The sequence below is a fragment of the Zosterops lateralis genome, assembly GCF_965231275.1.
Source record: "Zosterops lateralis genome assembly, chromosome: 7".
Classification (NCBI taxonomy): domain Eukaryota; kingdom Metazoa; phylum Chordata; class Aves; order Passeriformes; family Zosteropidae; genus Zosterops; species Zosterops lateralis.
Window position 1 is genome coordinate 37379432 of NC_139767.1, and position 25587 is coordinate 37405018.

A 25587-nucleotide genomic window follows, 5' to 3' on the forward strand; every position below is an offset into this window, starting at 1 on the left:
GCTGTCCCGGGCGGGTCATTTCCAGCCGGGAGCCCCGGGCGATGCCCCTGGGGCCGCTCCAGCCCCAACTCCCGCTCTGTGCCCGGAGCACCCCCGGGTGTCCCCCCAAAGCCCCGGGGCCGCTGACCTGGCGCAGGATGAAGCTGGTGGAGGTGGTGCTGCCGTCCGAGCGCTTCAGGCGGCTGCGGCGGGTGGCGGTGCCCCTCGTCACCTGCCGGGGGGGGCAAAAAAACCATCAAATGCGGTGCCACAGCCCCGGCCCCGGCCCCACAGCCGCCCCCCGGCCCCTCAGTACCGCGGCCATCGCTCCCCGGCTCCCCCCGCTGCCTTTTCCCCGTCCAGGAGATGCCGGGGCCGCTCTGGGGCGGGGCGGGAGGGGATGGGGAGGGGGCGGCCCCGGGAAAAGGGGCTGGGACTGAAAAACACCGAGACCGCCCCGAGTCCGGCCGGGATAACGGAGATGGGGACCGGGGTGGGCTGGGAGAGAGCTGGGAATGTTCCCCTGGAGAAGGGAAGGCTCCAGGCAGAGCTGGGAATGTTCCCCTGGAGAAGGGAAGGCTCCAGGCAGAGCTCAGAGCCCCTGGCAGGGCCTGAAGGGGCTCCAGGAGAGCTGCAGAGGGACTGGGGACAAGGGCTGGAGGGACAGGACACAGGGAATGGCTTCCCACTGCCAGAGGGCAGGGCTGCCTGGGACATTGGGAATTGGGAATTCCTGCCTGGGCTGCAATTCCCAGATTTGCTGGGGCTGCCCCTGGATCCCTGGAAGTGTCCCAGGCCAGGCTGGAGCACTGGGGCAGTGGGAGGTGTCCCTGGGCATGGAATGGGTGGATTGGGATGGGATTTATTGTCCCCTCCCTGGGCCAGCAGCACCTCTGAGCCCACCCAGCCCAATCCCAGGGCCATTCCCACATCCATCACCCAGCACCAATTCCCAGCCATGGAGAGAACTCCCCTTCCCAGGGCACAGAGGAAAAACAAGCTAAAATCAGGAGATGATATGTTGGAAGCTGAAATCCCGAGGAAGATTTGGAAGCAGAACCTGGATTTCCTGAGCTTCACCTACAGGCACATCACACCTCCCACTGGGATGAGCAAGAGCAGCAATGTGAACATCCTGGGCTGAGCTCAGTGACACCTGCCTGCTCTGAGCACACCCAGCCAGCTCTGCCTTGCTCCAGACACTAAATCCTGTAATTCCTGGGCTGAAAGGAGCAGCCTGGCTTCTCTCTCCAAGGTGAATGTGGGTCACCGGGCTGTGGTTTAAATCAGATTATTTTTGCATTCTGTTTCATCACTAAATTGGTCCTAGGAAAGCAATTCTGTTGAAACATGGATCGTGGCGTGATTTCCCAGGGAAAGATTCTCTCCAGAGACCCGCCATGGATCAGGCTAGGACTCAGAAGGAAAAAACAAAACCATTTCCCAATAATCCAGGATATGATGTGGCTTTTTAAAGGTTGACTTCCAGCCTGAAGTGACCCCAACTCAAACGATGAAAACCAACTGCACGCATTTAAATAAAAAAAGTGATTTAAACAGCAGGTGCTGAACACTTTCTGCACGAGCACGAGGCTGCAAATATAAGGTCAAGACAGCAAATTATTAAATAGAAAATGATGGAAACCAGTTGACTTCCAGCCTGAAGTGACCCCAAATCAAATGATGAAAACCAGTGAGCGATGTGTAAATGACTATTTTTGGGGGCTCCTTGCAGAGCCTAAGCAGCAGGTTAAAGCCCAGGAATTTATCCTTGATTTTATTTGGGATGAGCCAGAATTCTCAGGCATTTCTGGTGTCCATGCAGAGCCTCAGCAGGAACTGATCCTGATTTTTTTGGGATGAGCCAGAATTCTCAGGCATTTCTGGTGTCCATGCAGAGCCTCAGCAGCAGGTTAAAGCCCAGGGATTCACAATGATTTTTTTGGGATAAACCAGAATTCTCAGGCATTTTTGGTGTCCATACACAGGGTTAAAGCCCAGGGATTCACAATGATTTTTTTTTTGGATGAGCCAGAATTCTGAGGCATTTCTGGTGTCCATGCAGAGCCTCAGCAGGAACTGATCCTGATTTTTTTGGGATGAGCCAGAATTCTCAGCCACGATCACAAGACTCAGCTCTTGCCTCTCTGAGCAGGGAATTCTCCTGGGTGTGTTTGTTAACAAACCTTACTCACTGCACAGTGCAACGTGCCTGGGAGTTCTTGGAAAAGATAAAAAAATAAGGGAAGAAAATCATCTTTATTTCAGGGAATAATCCCTGAGAGAGGCCACAGCATCGAGGGCCCACAAACCCAGGGCCAACCCCCCACCAAAGAACACACCAACAGCACTTGGAAGGTTTCAATAATCTGATTTTTAACGTTATTTCTGGAGCCAATTGGAGAGACAAAGCGTGGGTGACAGAGCACACAACCCCTCAGACCACTCTGGGGTGACAAACTGAACAGACACAACAGGTCCCCAGCTCACAAGGAAAGAAATGGATCTCAGAGTGATATTTAACACCCATGGGACAAATAGATTCTCGTGGAAAGTCTCATTAGAAAGTCGCCCAGGTTTCCTATGTTAAGGGTTTATATGAAAAAAAGCAGGAGTTCTCCACCCTGAATTCCTGATAGAAAACAGCAGGTAGAAACCTAAGGTAGAAATCTGGAGTTAGAGAAATCCTTTGGCAGCATGTTCAGTTACAATCAGGCCTTAAAAATAAATATGATCATGTCTAGAAGTATGAAGAGAAACACCAACCCCCCCTCTAAATACACTGGTTTAATAATAATTAAATTATTTTACACTATCTACAAGTTGCATATCACGGAGTTAGGAGTAGAAGAGGTGACAGAAGGACAAATCCTGCTTTTATAAAAGTTCAGGCATGTGTGGAGCTGTGTAGAAAATCTCAGACAAATGAGTATATACATTATTTATACTTAACAATTAACATCATCAAATCACATCTGGCTGGCTCAATTGAAGATTTGACTTGGCCCAAAGCTCAGAATCCAAAAAAAAAAAAAAAACAACCACAAATTTAAATTTCCTAACAAACATGGAGAAGTCATAGCAACCAGAGCCAGGTTTAGTTCCACCCCAAACCAACCAGGGGCGAAGCAAACTCCAACAAATAAAAGCTCCAAACAATAAGAATTTGGAACAGCAGCATTGAAAACAAATTCATTTCCTCAAAAGACACAAGGAACGAGTTCACAAAACACTTCAGTATTGCCACGTGTGTCGTTTGTACTGAGCCACTTCCAGGGGAAGGATCAAGACAAATTAAAGTCGTGTCCAAAGGCAAGACAAAACCCTCCTTCCAATTGCACACATTGAAACAAAAAGTGATTTAAAGAGCAGGTGCTGAACACTTTTTGCACGAGCAGGAGGCTGCAAATATAAGGTCAAGAGAGCAAATAATTAAATAGAAGGGAAAATAAATGGAGGAGGTGCTGAGTGAAGGGTGGGGTTTGTCACTCAGCAGCCAGAGAGCTCCAACCTGGGATGAAATTTCTACAGCAAAAATGCTTATTTAGACATCTGGGAGCCTCCTGCATTTAATTGAGATGTTTTTATCAGTAATTTGCTTCCATTTTTTCCCCAAACCAAGGATTATCACTCACCAGAGGTGGTTAAAAGCAGGATAAATGTGACCATGCTCCGTTGAGGAGGTAAATAGGAGGATGAAGTGATTTTTTTTTTTTCAGCAGTTGAAACAAGAAAAAGAAAAGAAATCCCACTTTCCCAAAGGATAATCCAGCTCATCTGCTCCCTTGGACAAAACCCCACCCTTTAAAAAGTGCATCAGGGAAGAAATTCTTGGATTTTTTTCCTCACTGAGTGCCACGTGTGCCCAGCTCCAAGGCAATCCCTCCTCCAGGGACAGGGCTCTGGGTTTCCATGTGCACAGAGCCCAATCCCACCCAGGGGCACAAATCCCCCTTCCCCAGGTGCTGCAGGAGCTGCTCTGGGCTCAGGGTTTGTTTAGACAAGGACACAGTGGCACAGAGAGGAAATCCAAGAGAGGCAGCACCCTCTGGTCCCACCGAGACGATTCGTGTTTTCCCTCAGGAAAGGAAAAGATCCTCAGAGTCTTCAGCAGCTTCAAACCTTCTCCAGCCCCCTCCTTTCCCACAAGGGAATTACAAAGCTCCTTCACTTCTACATCCAGCCAGAAAGGAGAACTGAAGAGAGATTCTGTGCAAGTTCCTGGCTCGTGGAGTGCCCACACAGGCAGCTGGGAGCATCCCCTGCCTGCTCTTCCCAAAGTGCCGCCCCTGCCAAGACACCAGGGAATTCCAGGAAAACTTGGTTTTCCTCAAGAAAACACAGTAATTCTCTGTGTTTTCCCAAAATATAGAGGCAGCACTGTTAAAACCCTCTTTTTCTCCTATTTCTACAGGGTCCTGAGTGGCAGAGTTTTCTCTTCCAGCTGGAACCAGGGATCCCTCGGCGTGTCCTTCAGGAAGGAGACTCCCAACTGCAGAGATTCCCTAAAGCCACTGGGACAGAAGGATTACAGAAGACACCAGAGGAGGCAAAGCAACAGCATCATCTCAGCATCCTCAAGCTTCCAGAAACACATTGGAAAGAGAATTATTTTGGGACAATCTTTTCAAAGATTCGCAAGTGGCGTTTCCTGAAAGCGCAGGGAAGGGAAGGAAGGAAAAAAAAAAAAAAAAAAGAGAAAAAAAGGGACTCGGAGGAACGGGGAATTATTTTAAACCATCCCCTAATCTAGTTCAGGATGCAAAAAATGCAAATAACCATCAGAGCTGGTGCCTATTTTTACTCTGCATCACCCTAACGCAGCGAGTTGGGTTATTGGAGAGGAGAATGGACTGGGATATCCACGGCTGGGACTCCCAAGGGTTGCGATTCCTCCGGCGTGGCCGTTTTAAAGCAGAGGCTGCTGATGGAAATTCGTCTGCTGCTGGAGCAGGGAATGAGCAGGAAGAGCCACGGGGTAGGCTGGTCCTTGGGTGCTCTGGAAGGCTGCCATGTCCACGGCCATGCCCATCTGGTGCTGGGGGAAGGCGGCGGTGCCGGTGACGCTCGGGAAGGGCTGCGGCAGCGCGGGGTCGGGGCTGCGGGGACACAACACCAACCACGCTCTCAGGGCCAGCTCAGGGACACCCCTCTGCCCTCCCACACCACCAAAACAAGCTGGGAGATGCCAAAATATCTACATTTGAAAAGAACGTGACCAAAATGTGTCATTTTTGAAGGTATTTCACGTTTTTTCGGCTGCAAAAATGCGTTTTTTTACGTGCATGCTCTGAACTTAAATCAGCTCTGGCCTTGCAGTTTCTCTCTTGTTAATAAACAGAGTTTCCCAGGAATTCAATACTTTTCATGCCAATAACATAGGCATTTTCATGCCTTTTCATGCCTGTATCATGGCAGTTTTTTATGGTTTTTGCAGGAAAAACCTTTTCACCCTCAAAATTCTTCCAGCGGCTCAATAATTCTACTACGTAAGAATTATCTTTTACATAAGAATAATCTTTTACTCTTATTTTTTAACTTACCCTTTCTCTTCAACTTACTCTTTCTCTTCAACTTTTTCTTTTCAACTTACTCTTTCTATCTTACCTTTTCAACTTACTCTTTCTATCTTACCTTTTTTTTTTTTTATCTTACTCTTTTAACTTACTCCTACTATTTAATTTTTAATCTTTGGTGCTGAGTGCTTCAAGCTGAGGTCAGAGGTCCCTTTTAAACCTCCTCGTGGCAGGATGAATTTCATCCAGAATAATGCTCTGAGTGCTCCCTGGTTTAGTAAAATGAGTGTTTTCCTTTCAAAATGAGGTGTCACTAAATGGAAATGGCACGAGAATGTGCAAAGTGGCAAAATTCCTCCCCCCAAGGAAGAATTTGCTGGATCCATACCTTAAATAAGCAGCTGGAGGTGGCTGAGTGGCTGCAGAGTTGATGTTTTGAGGCAGAGACCTCACCTGGCCCACCTGCTCTGGGGCCAGGCTGTATCCTGGGGACATGGACACTCCCTGCATCATGTAATTCCCACTGGGAGGCTGCACAGGATACGACTGCAAATCAAATCAAATCAAATCAAATCAAATCAAACCCAGGAGATTTGGTGCTCAGCACGCTTTGGAATGAACCCACCAGAATATTCTAAAGCTGGAAGCAAAAAAAAAAAAATAAAATCCTGCAGTTCCTTCACATCTTGGTTTAAATAATGCAAGATTCCCTCCAAATTCAGGTGGCGCACAGGCTGGAGCTGCTGGTTGGTTTTGGGATAATCAGGTTAGTCCCAAATAAAGTCCAGCATTATCCTGCACCAATCTTGGGAGGGAAAAGCAAACTCCAGTTTGCCTTTTGGCTTAAATTACTTTGTAACCTCCAAATATAATGAATTTTCCGTCGTTACCGGGAGTTAAGGACACAGATTTACTTTTAACTGACATATTTTCAGATCCAGCAGTTGCCATGGCAACTATTCTTTTCCCACTGAACAATTAACATGAAAGTAAAATTCACTTCAAGCAAAAAAAACCCTCATTTTGTGCTTTTTGAAAAAAAAAAATCTTCCCTTCTGTATTTATTCCTCACACCATCATTAGGGACAGTGTAAAACACTCTGGAGCACAGATACAGCCTGTTTAGAACTGATACAAAATGTTCATTTTTCTAAGGGCAAAAGGAGCTAAAAGCAGAGTGCTTCTATATTTAGCAAAAAAATACACTTGGGATTAATACACTGATATTCCAGTTCCCTCCCATCCCCACTATTAGATAAGAAGGGAACATTTTACTTGGAGATTGACATGACTCACAGCAAGAATATCCAACCAAGCTGCTGCAACACCCAATTCCAACTGCAAGAAAATGAATTATGGAAGGGATCTTTGGGAATTTTCAACAGTGGCCAAGCAAAACCTTCTGTTCTGGTGCATAAAATCCCAATTTCTTGCAAAGGCACTGTCAGATTGCTCGTGGGCTCCCTTCAGTTTTGGCTGGGATTTTTTTTTTTTTTTTTTCTGAGAATAGGGATAAGCAGCAAGGAATTTCCAGAATTGCAGGGAATTTCCAGAATTGCAGGGATACTGACCTGCACAGAGACTCCAGAGGAGGTGGGTGGGAATTGTGCAGGGTGCTGGAGTTTGGAGTAGGCTGAGTACATGGGGCTCTCATTCATCAGTTTGTTGTAGAGCTCCAGAGCTTCCAGAACCTTCACGTTCAGCTCGGATAACTCGGAATGTTTCCTGGCCCAAAACAAATGGAGAGAGGGCACTCAGCTGCTGGGACAGCTCACATGGGGAGGGAAGAATAGGAGGAAAAAAAAGAAGCTCCTAAAAGGGAAAAGGCCCATTTTTTACTCATTTGTATTGAAAAATTGCTGTTGTGGGACTGGAAGGAAAATCCAAGGGCTGTACAATCATTGTTGTGGAATTGTCCACCAATTCCCAAGTGGAATTCCCTGTTCTTTTCACCCCCAAATATCCTCAGGAGTCACAGAGTCATGGAGTGGTTTGGGCTGGAAGGGACTTTCCTTTAAAAGATCTAATTCCAACCTTCTGCCACAGGTACTTTCCACCATCCCAGGGTGCTCCAGCCTGGCCTTGGGCACTTCCAGGGATCCAGGGGCAGCCACAGCAAATCTGGGAATTCCATTCCAGCCAGGAATTCCCAATTCCCAATCTCCCACCCAAATCTCCTCTTTTCCCAGTGTGAAACCATTCCCTGCATCCTGTCCCTCCATCCTTTGTTCTCAGTCCTTCTCCATTTTCCTCATCAGCTCCTTCAGGCCCTGGGCAGCCAAACCTGAGCAGGGAGAGGTGAGGAAAACATGGAATAATAATCCCCAACAGACTGAAAATTCCAACCCTCAGACAGGCTGGAGAAGGTTACAGTCACAAAATGCCAAAATTAAAAAAGGATCCACGACCTGTGCAGTGAATTTTGAGAGAGCAGCCATCAAAAATTCCCACTCAGTGAACTGAGCACACTCAGAACTCGATATTTCAGCATTAAAAAAAAAATAAAGGTAAAGTTGAGAAATTTTTCTTGCAAGGTTTTCGAGCTTAGGAGATGAAAGTACCAAAAAATATAATTAAAACTGCCCAATTTGAAGGAAATCAGTGAAGAAATTGTGCTCACCTATCTATCTCTTCTAGTTTTTCATCTATCATTGGACCCATCTGCTGGCAGATATCTGTGAAGACAAAGCGTTGAGGCAGTTGATGTCTTGCACAATTAAATGTTTAAATGCAGCCAAAAAATATTTTCTCCAGCTACAGTAAAATTAATTGCTTATTTATTTCAGGATTGGGATTGGTAGATGGATCTTCTTGCAAAGCTCAGGCATTTTACAGAGCTGGGAGTTATGCAAATGACTCTGCTAAACATGGAGCTGGCTTGGAACTATTAAAAAAAATTCAAATTATCCCCAGAGCCCCACACTCCCACGGTGAAATAAGTGTTCTCCAGCACTGTTAGTACAGAGCACAGCTCCCCTAAGCTTAAAATAAACACAAAGAACTCCCAGCTCAATCCACAAAAGGTAATTGTGAGGAGAAGTCATAAAAAAAGAGCTCATTTCGTGCTGCAAGTACCTTCTGAGTCGAGGAGATCTGGAGAGTCAAGCTTTAAATCCGTGGGATCTATGCTCTGAAGGACCTGCAGGGTTTTATCCATCTTATCCTGCAAGGGGAAGCCAAGATGAAGAGCTTTGATTTCTCAGCCATGCCAAGATTGGTTTAATATTCAAATTAAAGCTCTTTTAGAGACCAAGAATCATCTGCCAACGTTCAGCACCCAAAGAATGGAAAAGCCCAGCAATGTTTGAGTTGAAAGTGGCTCCATACCTCATCAATATAAACTGGCTCAGGTTCTGATTTCTTAATTTCTTCTGCAGTGTCCTCAGGAACAGAGATTTTATCCACAGCTGCTGAAAGAACAGAGATGAGTTTCTCTTCTCTCTGTTGCTGTGATAACTTTAAACAAACATTTGCTCCTTGTTATTTTTTTTTTTCTGTGTGAAAAGACACCGTGACATTTGAAATAGCAATTTGCTGGATTTGTAAATATGCTGCTGACAAGGAATTATGGTGAATCAAACCAAAATTCTGTCACAGAAAATGGTAATAACTTAAAAAGAAAAACAGAGGCAGGAATTAAAAGTGAGTTACGAAGTGATCTGTGCTTGATTGTTTGAAACAAGGGCAGGATGTCTCACAGCTCTTTCCTGGGGCTGATAAAGGAAATTATTTTACTGCTGGGCTAATTAGGATTGCAGCACAAAGCTGCCTTTGTGAAATGCTCCATCAGTGCAGCCTTTGTGAAATAATCCATCATTTCAGCAGGTAACTCACCTGCCTCGGGCTCCACACTCAGGTCAGAGGTGACGAAATTGGAAGGGAACAGCCCCACTCCTCTGTGGTTCTCCCCTTTCCACCAATTGGCATCACTGGGGGAATAAAAAAGGATGAAGAACTCTGGGGTGAACAGAGCCAGGGATGTATTTGGGGGTTTTATTGAAAACTTGAGGTTCAGAGATAGATTTGGTGGGTTTTTTTAACCAAAACTCTGTGATATCTAAAGGAGAATATTTGCAGGAGCTGGGGCAGAGGGGAGGGGAGAGAAGGAGGAGGAATCAGGGGATCACTGAAAATGGAACACAATTCATCAATTCTTTACACTGATTACTTGCCAGCCCTTTAAAGCTGTATATATCCCTATAGGTGTTAACAACAATCATTATTTTAGCTATTTTTAATAGCTTTACCCTTGGCAAATGTGATTCTTGATAGCCAGAGGTTTAACAATTGCTGGAATGTGATGCCAGTGCATTTTATGGCATTATGTCAGACAACCAATTAAGATTTATCTTCAAAACTACAAATGGGATGAAATACTTGAGGTTCTCACTAAACTAAAAAATGATTTGAGGCCAAAAACCAGGATTTTGGAAAGATGAAAGGAAGAGAGGAAGGGATGTGAGGGAGGGCAGAGTGACAATTACATTTCTGTGGGGAGAGGGGGAAAAAACAAAAAAACCATCAGAGGAAAAATGTGCTACCCTGAAAAAAACAACAGTGGTGGAACCAAGTCAGCTCCACCTGAGCGTGTATTGTACCTGTCATCCAAAACAAAAATAATCTCTCCACTTTTAAAGGTGAGCTCATTGTCCTCCACAGCTTCAAAGTCATACAGGGCTCGCACCTTCCTCAGGCTCGGGGGGTTCTGGGCCATTTCTGCAGCTGGGTACAAGGGTTTGGTTTCCATTTGCTGCTGTTTCTGCTCTTGCAAAGACAATTCAATAGCTGCAGGAGGGGCAGAGAGGAGAGGAACAAGTTTGTGGGGTTTAAAAGCAGTTTGATGTAACAAAAAGAAGATTTGTTGCTTTTATTTGAACAAGGTCTGTATCTGCTGCTGTAGCATTGGAAGTTGAGGTTTAAAATTAAATGTGTCAAACTCCAAATCCTCATGGATGAGGGAAATAAAACACCTGGAAATCCACAATTCCCAACCTGCTGTGCCCTTGATTTCAGCTCTGTGCAGCAGGAAAGAGCCCAAACTCCCCAATTTCCCTGATTTTTAACAGAACTGCTGGAGTTCTAACCCAAAGCTGAGACAGCAACTCACCTTTGGCTATATCCTCATCCTCCTTGGATTTACTGGATGAGGAGCCATTCTTGGCAGCATTGGTGGAGGCCTGCAAAGGTGGCAACAACACAGGGACAAATTAAAATTAAATCTCCATATTCATATATTTTTAAAAATTAACACTGTGGATTATGGAATCCAGGTGATCTCTTAGAAATAAAAATCACCACTCTTCAGGTTTGGGTTTTTTTTCTGTTTTCAGCAGGGGAAAAAAAGTCAAATAAATAATGAGATTTAGTTGAAATAACTGATTTTATGGAAATAATTATTTTAGTCACATTTATTATGGCAAAACTTCTTATTTAAATTACTCTTTTCCACCTTTATCCTTCTCTCTCCTCTTCAAGAGGGAAGATGCTCCAGTTGGGAGCTGCTGATTTAAATCCTCCAATTCTCCCCAGCAGCAGAGTGAAATCATTCCTGGAGTTTTTATTCCCACCAGGAACTGCAATTGGGTGCCAGTGCTCAACCCTTCCATGTTTCTGCCATATGTTTTACACATAGATCACATTTAGAAAGTGAAAACATCTTTGTGGAGGAAGGAGGGGTTGTAAAAGTTAAAAAACTCAGAGTGTTTGTAAAAGTTTTAAAAAAAAATTCTCTGTGTTTCGTATAGAGGAAAGTAAACTTTGTGTAAGGAAATTGTAATAAAAAATTGTAATTTCAGTTTTCAGGATTGAATAACATGGAAATAAGTTAGAAAAGTCAGGGAAAAAAAACTACCTGGCATCATATCTGCTGTTAGCTTGGGCATAACAAACCACCAGAAGTGAAAAATAAACCACTCCAGATCCAGGATAAGTCCTGACATGGGCAGGAAATGGGGATTTGGGAAAGGGAAATCCCAGAGCATGGGATCCATCTCACCTGGGATCCTGCTGCAGGAAAAGTCACCCCTTCTTCCTTTAGGGATTTGATGGTTGCAGATATTAAACTGCATTGTGGGTCCTTCTGGAATTCTTCTGACCACTCCACCATGAGGGTTTTTAGCTTTTCACTCACTTTTGGGTGAGCCTGGAAGACAAAAAATGGATAAAAAGGGATGTTTGAGCCTCAAAATGAACAGAAGGAGCTGTTACCAAAATTGTTACCAAACCCATTTTACTATGAATATTCTTAATTATTAATAATTGTGTAGATTGAGAGGATTTGGGGAGCAGAGTGTAGAATATCTGGCCTTTTATACCCTGATCTGATATTGCAGAGAACATGCTGAGCTCCTGGAGCACTAATTCTGGAGAAATTCAGGCTGCCTTCACACTTATCCCAAATTTCTGCCTCTCTGTGTTACTCACCCTCCATTTAACCTCCATTTTCTCTTCATTCCTTTTCAGGTGTGTTGTTTTCCACTTCCCAAACTCAGAAATTGGTCTGATATTTTCCTACAAGAATTTTTTTCCCTACAATCCATGCAGTTTCTCCTCAGATGCCAGGACAGGTTTGTCCCCAGCTGAGAAAACATCACAAAAACCTCATCTGTGTCTCTTTGAATCAGCTTCTCCCACAAAAAAAACCTGGAATTATCCAGAGGGATAATCCATAGGGAAAGTTTCTATTCCTAAATTGGGAGCTGAGCTGCAGGAACAGCCTGGTAAAGGAAGAGAATTTCTTTGGAGTGGGGAAAAAACAAGAATTAATTCATTCTCTGCCTGGAATTCCTGTGGCTCCCACGTTCTTCTCCACATCCTGGCACTGGGATAAGATTCCCAATCCAAGGGATCAGCTCACACTGAGGGCTGGGAGGTCAGCCTGGGCTGAGCAGGGAGAGCACTGCCAAAACTGAGCTCCAACTTGAATTTCATTTAAATTTCTGAAGCTTTTCTGGGCTCAGGACCAGCACAGAGACTCTTGTCACATGGGCCTGAACTCATTTTCTCTTGGAGAGGAAGGGAAAAGCACAATTTTATCCATTGTTTCCTCCAAGTGGAGCAGGGGTGGGGGAAAAGGGTCAGTAATTCCCAAGAACACGGGAATTGTGCTCCAGAGCCCATCCCTGGGTGGGATTCCAGGATTCCCTGGGTGGGATTTTCCAGGATTCCTGCCCATCCCTGGGTGGAATTCCAGAATTCCTGCACATCCCTGGGTGAGATTCCAGGATTCCTGCACATCCCTGGGTGAGATTCCTGCAGATCCCTGGGTGGGATTTCAGGATTCCTGTACATCCCTGGGTGGGATCCCAGGATCTCTGGACATCCCTGGGTGAGATTCCTGCCCATCCCTGGGTGGGATTTTCCAGGATTCCTGCAGATCCCTGGGTGGGATTTCAGGATCCCTGCACATCCCTGGGTGAGATTCCAGGATTCCCTGGGATTTTCCAGGATTCTTACACATCCCTGGGTAGGATCCCAAGATCCCTGCACATCCTTAAGGTGAAATTCCAAGATTCCTGCACATCCCTGGGTGAAATTCCAGGATTCCTGCACATCCCTGGGTGGGATTCCTGCACACCCCTGGGTGAAATTCCAGGAATTCCTGGGTGGGATTTTCCAGGATCCCTGCCCATCCCTGGGTGGATCCCAAGATCCCTGCACATTCCTGGGTGGGATTTCAGGATTCCTGCCCACCCCTGGGTGAAATTCCAGGATCCCTGCCCATCCCTGGGTGGGATTCCAGGATCCCTGCCCATCCCTGGGTGCTGAAGGTCAGTGTTGCTGTTCCCAGGCTAACGGGAACACAGGGAGCACTCGCAGACCTATTTTTGCCAGAGAAAAGCAGAAAACACAAGAGCTGTGAACTCATTTTGCTTCCCAGCAATTTTATTACTTTCCTTAATTGCTTTGCTCAGCCTCTGATGATTGCAGGGCTCCCATGGATCTGAAAACTCCTTTTTTAACCCATTAACCAGTTTGGCCTCCAACTGGAGCAATAATTAGGGAAAAGCTGCTCCTGCTCTTTCAATTCCTCACATTCAGATTTAGATCCCAGCAGCTGTTTGACCCCAAACCATTTCAGTCTCATTTTCTTGGTTATTTCCTCATTCCCAGAATCTCTAAAAGCTAAAAAGGATTGTCTGTAGCTTTAGCCTTTTCTTTGTAAAAAAATGTCATTTCATTTCCTCATAATTTTCCCTTTCACTTCAGCCCAGGAATTCCCTTCAAGCCTAATAAAAACTCCCTCCAAGAAAAGCTGCACTTACCATGATCAAATTAATGGAGCTCGGAAACACAGATTTTTAATTAAAACTGCTCATGTAGTTTTGTAAAAAATTTACAGGATTATCAGCTGTCAGTTCTTTATTTATTTCAGAGTAAAAATCACACAAATTTCAGTGAAAACACAGCACCAAAAATTAGAAAATGGGTATTAACTGCCACATTAATTTGGAGAAGTTCCCAAAATAATTCTCCCCCCCAGGACTGAAGGTTCTAAAAGAAATTACCTTGTTGATTATGGCTCGAGCTTCAGTGGCAAAATCCCTGGAACACACTTCCAAGTGGAAGATTTTCCCACAGTTTGAGACACAGGCTCCTAAAAGCTGACAGCAGAAAGATAATTGGGAAAAAAATACAAATAAAAAAGAAAATAGAGTGCAAATAATCCAAAATAAAAGGTAAATTCAGCATGGATACTGATTTACTGAGGGTAATCAAGATATTAATGAATTGATTGGTCAGTAAATGTTTAATTGCTGCATTCCAGGAGGTTTTTAGGGGGAAATTTGGGGATTGACTCACTGTGAGAGCTTGCAAAGCCACGTGGGGAACTTTGTGGTTCATTCTCTTCATGATGGCTTTAAGGCAATCCTTGGCCCTGCAAAGGGAACAGGAGAATTGAGGAGAAATGGGAGTGACAGGAGGACAAACCTCCACCAGAGCTGAACTTATTGAATAAAAACATCACCAAAACAGCCTAATGATCAAAAATATCACCAAACCTGAGGTTATTGAACACAAATGTCACCAAACCTGAATTTACTGAAGAAAAATGTCACCAAAACTGAACTTACTGAGCAAAATTGTCACCAGAACTGAGCTTATTGAACAAAAAATGTCACCAAACCTGAGTTATTGAACAAAAATGTCACCAGAACTGAATTTACTGAACAAAAATGTCACCAAAACTGAATTTACTGGATAAAAATGTCACCAAAACTGAGTTATTGAACAAAAATGTCACCAAACCTGAGCCTATTGAATAAAAATGTCACCAAAACTGAACTTATTGAACAAAAATGTCACTAAAACTGAACTTATTGAGCAAAATTATCACCAGAACTGAACTTACTGAACAAAAATATCACCAAACCTGAACCCCCGAGGGCTGGGCAGAAATTTACAATTTAGCACTTTGTTTGTCCCCAGCTGGGTGTTGGATTGGAAGAAATTCCTTTTTTTTTTTCCCCTGGAATTCCATATCCATCCCCCAAAAAAAAACTGCTGCCAGGCCAGGAAATGAAACAATTGCAAGGTTTGAGCCAGGCAAGGAAAGAAATGTCCCCAGATAAAAGAGATGATCCAATAAATGGTTATTTTAGTGGCCATTGGATTTAATTCCCCTTTTGCACAGCCTGAGGACACAAAGATTTTTGTCATTTGTTTCAGCACAAGCTGAGGTGAGTGGAGAATAATAAATAGTATTTTTTAAATTATTCTGCTGCTTATATTAAAAAAAAAATATATTTTTTAAAATTATTCTTTTCCACACTTGAAATGAGCATTAATGGCTGGCAGGAGCTCAGGGACATCAAAGGATTCATTAAAACTGATCTTTGGAATGTTTTAAAATGTGAAATCCTAAAAAAAAAAAAAGAGCTGAAGCAGCATTTTTAAAAAATAGTATCACTGGTAGATATTTGAGCTGCTGGATTAGCAAAGCACAGAAAAGCCTCTGTGCCAGAAAAATATAATTATCTTCATATTTTAATCTCATTTCATGTACAGACCATGCAACAGAGTCAACTCAAGTTGACTTTTTTATTAAGTTGTATTTTTTAAGTTGTATTTTTTATTTGGAGTAGGCAACAATATTCGTTGTTTTCAGAGGGAAAAAGGAAGAAAAGGACACAAAATATGAATTAAAATATTAAAAGTTAAATTAGAATTAAAATTAAGAATTTAGGATTTTCTTTTCTATACAAATATATATATTTAGATTTAATTATGCACCTTATATACTTTTATGAAAAGGACACAAAATATGAATTAAAATATAAAAATATTAAAAATTAAATTATAATTAAAATTTAGAATTTAGGATTTTTTTCTATACAAATATATATTTAGATTTAATTATGCATCTTATATACTTTTATGAAAAGGACACAAAATATGAATTAAAATATGAAAATATTAAAAATTAAATTAGAATTAAAATTCAGAATTTAGGAATTTTTTAAATACAAATATATATATTTAATTATGCACCTTATATACTTCTATGAAAAGGACACAAAATATGAATTAAAATATTAAAATGTTAAAAGTTAAATTATAATTAAAATTCAGAATTTAGGAATTTTTTTAATACAAATATATATATTTAGATTTAATTATGCACCTTATATACTTTTATGAAAAGGACACAAATTATGAACTAAAATATTAAAATATTAAAAATTAAATTAGAATTAAAATTCAGAATTTAGGATTTTTTTCCTATACAAATATATATATTTATATTTAATTATGCACCTTATATACTTTTATTTCTGCATATGTAATTTCTTAAAAATCACTGCATTTTTTACAACATCCTTTCCTCCAAAACCAGATTTAAAATTTTTCCCTCTACAAAAATCTTTTGGCACTAAAAATTTTGATTTTTAATAAAGGACTCAAAGGATTTTATTTTTTTTCCTTCAGGACTGAGGAGTCTCAGATTGAGCAGATTTGCTGTTATTCCTCGTGGCAGGTAATAAATTAAAACCAAAACAAACCAAAAAAAATCCCAATTTTAATGTTAAACAGAACTGAATTATTCTGAATTAATTCAGAACTAAAAATTCTAAATTATTTAAGAATTCTGCCTATGCACTAATTGAGGACGAATCCCAAATTTAAAAGATGTTATCACTCAAAAATTCAGCAAATTCTACAGAACCACTGAAATTCCATTTATGTTCCACTCAGACTAAACTAATTCCAAATTATTTGTGCTTTGACTCCTTTTTTTTTATTATTTTTTTTTCCCTTTTCTCTCCCATTCTTCCCAACAACCAAACACAGACAAATCTCATAAAAAGCCTCTGCTCTTTGCCAGGTATTTTTATGCACAGAAATAATTTCACTTTCTCCTGCTGGCACAGTCACTCTCCCAAACTGATGCCAGATCATTAAATATGAATAACTCGAGTGTGCTGTGCAAAAAAAAAAAAAAACAAAAAAAACCACCCTGGAATGTGCTCAGCACATCCAAATTTCTCAGCTCAGAATCCTGTTGGAATATTTCTTTGCAAGGAATTTTCAAAGCCATTTTTGAGTTGTGTTTTTTTGTGATATTTCCCTCCTTACCCATTGGGAGTGCTCCCAACTCTGTCACAAATATCCATGATAAGCCCCCAGTCCTCGCTGGTGTTGTATTCATTTGTAGCTTTCTCTGGAAAAGAAAATAAAAATAAGATTTATTAAGTGATTGATTTATTTATTGAGTTGAGATTTCGTCAATAGAATGTATCTTTAATTGATATTTCATGGATTTGTGGAATGATTTGGGTTGGAAGGAACCTTAAAGCTCATCTTGTTCCAATCCCTGCAGGGAAACTCATTTTATAGATTAATTAATTAAGGCTTAATGGTATTTATTTGTGTTTTAAAGTTTTTTATTAGCCAGGTTATTTAAATCCCATGTAAATACTGCTGTTCCAAGTTAATAAACAGCAAATGAAACGTTTCATTGCATTTGCTGCTTCAAGATTAAGTTTTAAACCAAGTAAACTCAATTTTATTTTGGCTGCTCAGCACAAAGATTCCCACAAAGGGAACACACAAACACAGCAGCCACCAATGCTCCAAATCCTTTTTGTTCCACATGTACCAAAGATGGAAATTTGGAATTCTGGTCACAATTTATCTCCACAAACTGGAATATTTACTAAGAGGAAGTAAATATTGTATTGGAACCACAAATCTTCTTCAAAAATTATAGGAATGCTAAATTTTCTTTTCAGTGCATCAACATTTTAGGACATGAATAATAAATGAATGGATGATGTGGAAAATAAATGAGAGCCCACAATTTTAAACACTTAAAATTTTTTTAAAAAGGAAAATCAAGCCAAATCATCCTCTGGAAGCTGCAGATTCTCTGGATGTACAATTCCTAAGTAGTGAAAAGATTCCCAAGGATATCCTGAAGTATTTCCCAAGGATCCACTGAGGTTTTCCTGAGCCCTGAGTGGGAATCACAACCAGCTTTTCCTGCCATGGCAGAAATAATCCCAACTCTTCCACTGGAAATGGGGAGCTCTGATGTTTCCAGGCTTCATCACCTCAGAATTATGGAATTAAGTTATAAAAGCATTCCAAGGTCATGGAATCCCAGCTGTGCCCAATCCCACCCTGTCCCCAAGTGTCACCTCCAGGAATTCCTGGGACACTCCAGGGATGGGCACTCCAAACCTCCCTGGGCAGCCCCTGAGCTCCCTTTCCATGGGGAAATTCCTGCTGCTGTCCACACACATGGAAATTCCAGTTCCAAACCAGCTCCTGGGGAAATCCTCCTGAGATCCCCCCAGTTCTGTATTTCCATCTCCCTTTACAATTCCCACAGGGATTTCCATTCACCCTGAGTGTCACCTCCAGGAATTCCTGGGACACTCCAGGGATGGGCACTCCAAACCTCCCTGGGAACTTCCAATCCCTGAGCTCCCTTTCCATGGGGAAATTCCTGCTGAGTCCACCCTGAGCTCCCCTGGCCCAGCCTGAGGCCGTTCCCTCTCCTCCTGTCCCTGTTCCCTGGAGCAGATCCCAAATCTCCCCCGGCTGTGCCCTCCTGGCAGGGAATTCCAGAGAGGGAAAAGATCCCTCTGGATCCTCCTTTTCTCCAGGCTCAGCCCCTTTCCCAGCTCCCTCAGGAATTCTCCAGCCCTTTCCCAGCTCCCTCAGGAATTCTCCAGCCCTTTCCCAGCTCCCTCAGGAATTCTCCAGCCCTTTCCCATCTCCCTCAGGAATTCTCCAGCGCTTTCCATCTCCCACCACTCCACACTCCCAGGCCTTGTCCCTGACCCAGCACATTCCCACAAGGAGCAAAGTCCCTTTTCCTGGATCCCCACAATCCTGGGAGCAGCTGTATGAATCCAAACCCTGTCCTTGCCCAAACTCTCACAGATCTGGAAACTTCCCTCCCTGAACAGCAGCTGTTTTCTCCTTCCCAGGAACAATCCTGAAGGATAACTCCTTCCCAGATGCTGAGACACAGGCAGAGCAGAAGAAATACATGTGGGAGGAAGCATTTTCAATGATTTTTTCAGCACAGAGGGAACGTAACCTTTAAAAACCACGGAATGACTTGAACTCTGCAGCTCTCCAATTAATGAAGGAACATTAGACATGAGCTCCCTTTTATAGGAATAATGATAAAAGCAAAATGTGCTGCTTGGGGTGTTTTTTTATAAAGAATTCCAAATCCAATGAATCCCTTTTCCCTGTGTGAGCTCCCTGAGCTGTTTTGCTGTGTGGTTCCATGATAATCCAGGAGAGGGGAGAGCTCTCAAAGAGCAGCTGGGAAGGGTTTAGGAATTGTTTGCTGCTCCCACTGCCAAAAGGAGAAATGCCTGGAGAGCTCCTGCCACAAAACCCTGTCACAGAATCCCAGGAAAGGAGGAAATGCTTTACAACCCAGGGAAAAATCTCAGGATCAGCCCCTTGTGCCACACAACAGCCAAAACCTGAATGTCTTCAATCACTCACTGGGAGGGACCTGAATCCCAATCCACACATCAGACTATCCCTGATTATTCCAGCCTGGGACACTGCCAGGGATCCAGGGGCAGCCACACAAATCTGGGAATTGCAGCCCAGGCAGGAATTCCCAGTTCCCAATGTCCCAGGCAGCCCTGCCCTCTGGCAGTGGGAAGCCATTCCCTGTGTCCTGTCCCTCCAGCCCTTGTCCCCAGTCCCTCTGCAGCTCTCCTGGAGCCCCTTCGGGCCCTGCCAGGGGCTCTGAGCTCTGCCTGGAGCCTTCCCTTCTCCAGGGGAACATTCCCAGCTCTGCCTGGAGCCTTCCCTTCTCCAGGGGAACATTCCCAGCTCTGCCTGGAGCCTTCCCTTCTCCAGGGGAACATTCCCAGCTCTGCCTGGAGCCTTCCCTTCTCCAGGGGAACATTCCCAGCTCTGCCTGGAGCCTTCCCTTCTCCAGGGGAACATTCCCAGCTCTCCCAGCCTTTCCAGCCCTCTAGTCAGGCTCACTGCATCATCATCATCATCATCATCATTATTATTATTATTATTATTATTATTATTACTGCATTATTTCTTTTCTCTTTTTCCCCAAGAAGGGATGGGCAATACACAGAAATAAGACCAAAAATTGAAGGAATCAAACACTCTGAAGACTGACTCAGGTCAAATCCTCCCTGTTCCCCTCTTTCCCTCAGCCTGGGCTGGTGGCAGCTCCACCTCTGCACCTCCAAACTTCCAAAACATTTTCTTATTTCAGTCCTGAATTCCCATAGGACAGGCTGGCCAAGTGAGATCTGGGTTAAAAACACCCCAGAAATATACAAAAATATAACATTGTTTCTCCACCTGTGTCACTTTCCATGCAAGAAACAGAAAATGAGCACTGATTTAGCACCCAAAAAAAAAAAAAATAAAAATCCCTGCTCAGGCACTTCCAGCGCAGGAAGTTTTTGAGCTAAACCAGTGCCTGTTTATTTTTTAGTGATTGTCAACACTAAAATCAACATTTCCTTGATCACTCTGCCCATGGAGTGAAATAAACCCTTTTCTGCACAGAAACAGTTCAGATTTTACACAAAGCATGGGAAGAACTTTTCACAGTAAATATAAGTAAAGATGAAAGAGATGGAGGTGAAATCCCAAGTGTTTTTTTTTTTTTTTTCCAGGAGATAAAGCAGAAAGATGTGGATGAAAGGCAGAGATTTAACCCCACAAAACTTCCTTTGTTGAGCCTAATTAGAGAATTCCAGCTCAGGTTTAATTAGAGATCAGAACCAGGATGGACCTGCAGTGACAGGGCAGCCCCACCTGTAATGATCCCTACTCATGGTATGATTATATCCTAAAAAAATGAATTTAAACAGATTATTCAAATATTATTCAAAGCTTTTTGCCATACAAATCCAGTTCACATTTTTTAAAATGCATTTCTTTGCTTGAAAAATTTTGTTTTGTCTCAATAATCTGAAAAGGAAATAATTTCATTTGTCTGTCAAAAAAAACCACCAAACAAAACCATTGAAAAGATTTGAGAGGAATTAAATAGAGATTATATCCCAGAGCCTGCAAACACCAAGATGAAGGTGCAAAACTCTTAATTTATGTATAATAAATAAATTATATTAAATTATAATTTTGTGTTTATTATATAAAAATATAAAATATCTTTCATAATACAAATAGAACCAGTAACAATGAGGCTGTTATTGATACTGAATATTAAAATATTAATACTGATATTAAAAAATAATCAAGGCAGGATGGAGGGAGCAGAGAAAAAAAAATCTCAAAAAATGAGAAAGCAACATCATAAAAATTTAGGAATTTTAAGCAGTCAGATCAAAGACTGGAAAATATTGTCAGTTCAAGAAGAAAAGAAACACCCAAACAACAGCAAAGAAAAAAAAAAGCCTAATTAGCTTTTCTTCAAATATTAACATTTGCAAGATTTTAGCCCAAATGTTGAAGACAAGAATTATCACTGAGAAATAAAATTGAGAAATAAAAATTTGATGTTTACAGGCTCCACCAGGAAGTTTTCACCTCAGAATTCTGGAATTATCTAGACTGGAAAAGATGTCCAAGGTCGTGAAGTTCAAGCAGTTCATAAAATAAGCATTAAATAAGTAAATAAGCAAATAAATATTATTATATAGTGGAGAAATAGGGGGAAAATAGGGGGAAAATAAATAGTGGGGAAAATAGGGAGGGAAAATGGGGGGGGGGGGAAATGGGGGGAAAAATGGGGGGGAAAATAAGGGGGGGAAATAGGGGGGGGAAATAGGGGGGGGAAAATAGGGGGGGAAATAAGGGGGGAAAAAAATGGGGGGAAATAAATGGGGGGAAATAAATGGGGGGGAAATAAATGGGGGGGAAATAAATGGGGGGGAAATAATAGGGGGGGAAATAGAGGAGAAATAGTGGATAAATAGTGGAGAAATAGTGGGGAAATAGTGGGGAAAGAGTAGAGAAAGAGTAGAGAAAGAGTAGAGAAAGAGTAGAGAAAGAGTAGAGAAAGAGTGGAAAAATAATTGTAGAGAAATTGTAGAGAAATTGTAGAGAAATTGTAGAGAAATTGTAGAGAAATTGTAGAGAAATAGCAGAAAAATAAATTAGTAAAAAATAAAAAAGGAAATAAAGTGTAAGGGAAATGACAGGCTTTTGGGGGTGGATTAGGAAGGAAAAAGGAACAAAAAGGCAAAGATTCTCCTGGAGAATCAGCACTGGGAACAGGAGGAGGAGAAAGAGGAGGATGCTCAGCTCTGGCACGGGAGGACAAAGTCCAGGAGCCCCAAAAGGCAAATCCAAGCCTGGAACAAACCAGGGAAACTCCCCAAGGAAACAGGGAATGTTCCCATGGCCCTTCTCAGCAATCCCTGGAGCCTCTCTGAGCACCAGCAAACACTGCCACAAGCCTGGGAGGAAAAAAAGGCAGGAAAACAAAGATCAAAGGCTGCTCCAGGGGGAAAAGGACAAAGCTGGGAAAACAGCGAGTGCACGTGGGCTCTGAACACACCCAGAAGGGAAATTTTAATTTTTGGAGGTTCCTTTCCAATGGAAACAGCCACATCTCTCCAGAGCAGAGCTCCAGAGGGTTATACTAGAAAAATAAAGGAGAGAAAAATAAAAAAGGAAATAAAATGTGAGGGAAATGAGGAGTTAGGTAGGAAAAGGATTCCCTTTTCCTCACCAAGGAAAAAGCAGCTCTGGATGAAGAGGAAGCTGGATCTGCCCCATTGCTGCAGCCAAAAAAAGGCACCAAACTCCCAAATTCAGCACCTCCCCAGCCCATCCACAAGGGATAATTTAATATTTTCCATGGTCTATAGAATAAACATATTCTATATGAATGTGTAGAACAGAATAGTAATTTTTTTAAAGAATAATAATTTTTTTAAAGCTTCCCAAGGACAGAGTTTTCCTGGCAAGGGACTCTTTAAGATTTAACCCAAATAATTCAAATTCCTATTCTGTTGCACTTGCTAAAATTTTTAAAGCGATAATAATAAATTAGAAATAATTAGTATTATTAAAGAAAAAATACACTAAGTTTGAGAAACTGGAAGCAAACAGAGTCCCATTTTTGAAGTTCTGCAGCCTCCCAGGAGTCCTTGAGGCATTTAGAAACTGAAGAGTTAAAAATAATAATAATAAAAAAAATCCACTTGTACAAATCCATCAGTTTGAGCCACGTGGGATGTGAGCAAACTGCACCAGGGAATTGAAATCAGAAATAAAAAAATAAATAAGAAATAAAACAAGAAACCAGCTGAACTTCTACTACAAACAAAACAGAGATTGTGTGGCCACGAGAGCGCTGGATCTCTTCCATTTTGGCCATGACAAAAATCCCAGGAATGTTGAATTCTTCTCTTTCCTCCTGACAAGAGAGTTGAGCCTGGTGTCTTGATTATTTCACTTCTTTTTTCAGTGCTGCCATTTTGTGTAACAAAAAGGTGACACTGAGGAGGAGTTTAAGGCAGGACAAGTCAGGGCAGGACACAAAACAAAACAAAACAACTGAGTCACCGTGTTCACCCCGGCAGGTTTTGTAATCACTGAATCACTGAGTCTCCTGGGCTGGAAAAGATCCCTGAGGATCATCCTGGCCCTGCACAGACACCCCAACACTCCCTGTGAGATTCCAGGGAAGTTGCTGGGAAACTGGAAGAAATCACTAATAAAAAGATGAAAAGTAGTTGATCTTACAGCAGCCACAATTCACTGAAAACTCAGTAACACCACGGGGAGGGCAGGAGGCACAGAGACACCTCAGATATGCTGCAAAAGCAGAGAAACTTCAGGAGTCTGAGACTAAACATTCCTTGATGCTGCTGAGGGTAAAGGAGAGAGGGACACACTGATGTTTTCCCTGCCAGAGCCCCCCAAAACCAGCCAGGATGTGTCAGGGATTCCCTGGAGCTGCAGAGCTCTGGGCTCACCACAGTGACAGGAGGAACACCAGGATTGTTTTGGTTGGAAAAGCCCTTCCAGCCCATGGAATCCCAGCTGTGACCAATCCCCACCTTGTCCCCAAGTGTCACCTCCAGGAATTCCTGGGACACTCCAGGGATGGGCACCCCAAACCTCCCTGGGCAGTTCCTGATCTCCCTTTCCATGGGGAAATTCCTGCTGAGTCCACCCTGAGCTCCCCTGGCCCAGCCTGAGGCCGTTCCCTCTCCTCCTGTCCCTGTTCCCTGGAGCAGATCCCAAATCCCCCCCGGCTGTGCCCTCCTGGCAGGGAATTCCAGAGAGGGAAAAGATCCCTCTGGATCCTCCTTTTCTCCAGGCTCAGCCCTTTCCCATCTCCCTCAGGAATTCTCCAGCCCTTTCCCATCTCCCTCAGGAATTCTCCATCCCTTTCCCAGCTCCCTCAGGAATTCTCCAGCCCTTTCCCATCTCCCTCAGGAATTCTCCAGCCCTTTCCCAGCTCCCTCAGGAATTCTCCAGCCCTTTCCCAGCTCCCTCAGGATTTTTCCATCTTTTCCCAGCTCAGTTCCCATCCCTGGCCACTCTCCAGCCCCTCAGTGTCCCCCTTGTCCCAGAGCTGTCCCCAGCCCTGGAGGTGTCCCAGCAGTGCCAGCACAGGGACAGGCCCTGCTCTGGGGCTGTGTCACCCCTGGGCTCATGTCCACCCGCTGTCCCCAGCATTTCCCAGGACATTTCCCAGATTTCCAGACATTTCTCCCAGCCCGGAGCTCTCCCAGGGCTCTCGGCCTCACCCCGAGAGGGATCAGATCCCTCAGCACGGCCTGTCCCACCCTGAGCCGGGCTGTTTGTTCCTGAATTTGCCACCCAAAACCACTCAATTCCCTCCTCTGGATCAGCCACAGAGAGATCCAACAGCACCGGGGGGCCAAGAGTGATCAGTGACCCCGCGGGATCGGCGGGAGGGAGAGGAACAGGGACAGGGGGAAAAGGAGAAGGAAACAGACCAGGAGAAAACGGAAGAGGAAAAAGACGAGGGAGAAGAAGAGGAGGCGGAAGAAGAGAAGGAAGAAGAGAAAGAAGAAGAGAAGGAAGAAGAGGAGGAAGAAGAGAAGGGAGAAGAGGAGGAAGAAGAGAAGGGAGAAGAGGAGGAAGAAGAGAAGGGAGAAGAGGAGGAGGAGGAAGAAAAGGAGAAGGAAGAAGAGAAGGAAGAAGAGAAGGAAGAAGAGAAGGAAGAAGAGAAGGAAGAAGAGAAGGAAAAAGAGAAGGAAAAAGAGAAGGAAAAAGAAAAGGAAAAAGAGAAGGAAAAAGACGAGGAAGAAGAGGACGAAGAAGAGGAAGAGGAAGAAGAGAAGGAAGAAGAAGAGGGAGAAGAGGAGAAGGAAGAAGAGGAGGAGGAGGAAGAGAAGGAAGCAGAGGACGGAGAAGAGGAGGAAGAAAAGGAGGAGGAAGCAGAGAAGGCAGGGGACCAAGAGGCCGCCTCCCCGCCGCCCCGGCGCTCACCCACGTCCTGCTCGAAGGGGTTGGGGGCGAAGAGCGGCATCTCGGCCCCGCGGTGCCGCCGCCGCTCCCACAGCCCCGGCCGGCGCCGCCGCCTCGGCCCGCTCAGCCCCGGGGCTGCCCCGCTGCGCCCGATCGGCCTTCACGGGGAGCACCGCGGCCTCAGCGCCGCCAACCACCGGGATAAACCGCCGGGCGG

At 43.5% G+C, this 25587-nt stretch overlaps 1 protein-coding gene across 2 annotated transcripts; it reads right to left on the bottom strand.

Annotated features, from left to right (window-relative positions):
* Positions 1-2338: 2338 nt before the first annotated feature.
* On the bottom strand, positions 2339-25587 carry STAM2 (signal transducing adaptor molecule 2). Of its 2 annotated transcripts, none has more exons than XM_083865508.1 (14): positions 25392-25587; positions 17073-17157; positions 14298-14373; positions 14003-14098; positions 11491-11637; positions 10603-10672; positions 10094-10280; positions 9330-9424; positions 8823-8905; positions 8571-8658; positions 8116-8170; positions 7067-7220; positions 5884-6041; positions 2339-5078 (listed from the first exon to the last, which is right to left on the bottom strand). In XM_083865508.1, the coding sequence occupies exons 1-14, from the start codon at positions 25429-25431 to the stop codon at positions 4889-4891; spliced, it is 1524 nt and encodes a 507-aa protein (XP_083721634.1). In that variant the 5' UTR covers positions 25432-25587; the 3' UTR covers positions 2339-4888. The 2 variants fall into 2 exon arrangements, with proteins under 2 accessions (XP_083721634.1, XP_083721635.1); XM_083865509.1 differs by having other exon boundaries at positions 8823-8902; positions 25392-25584.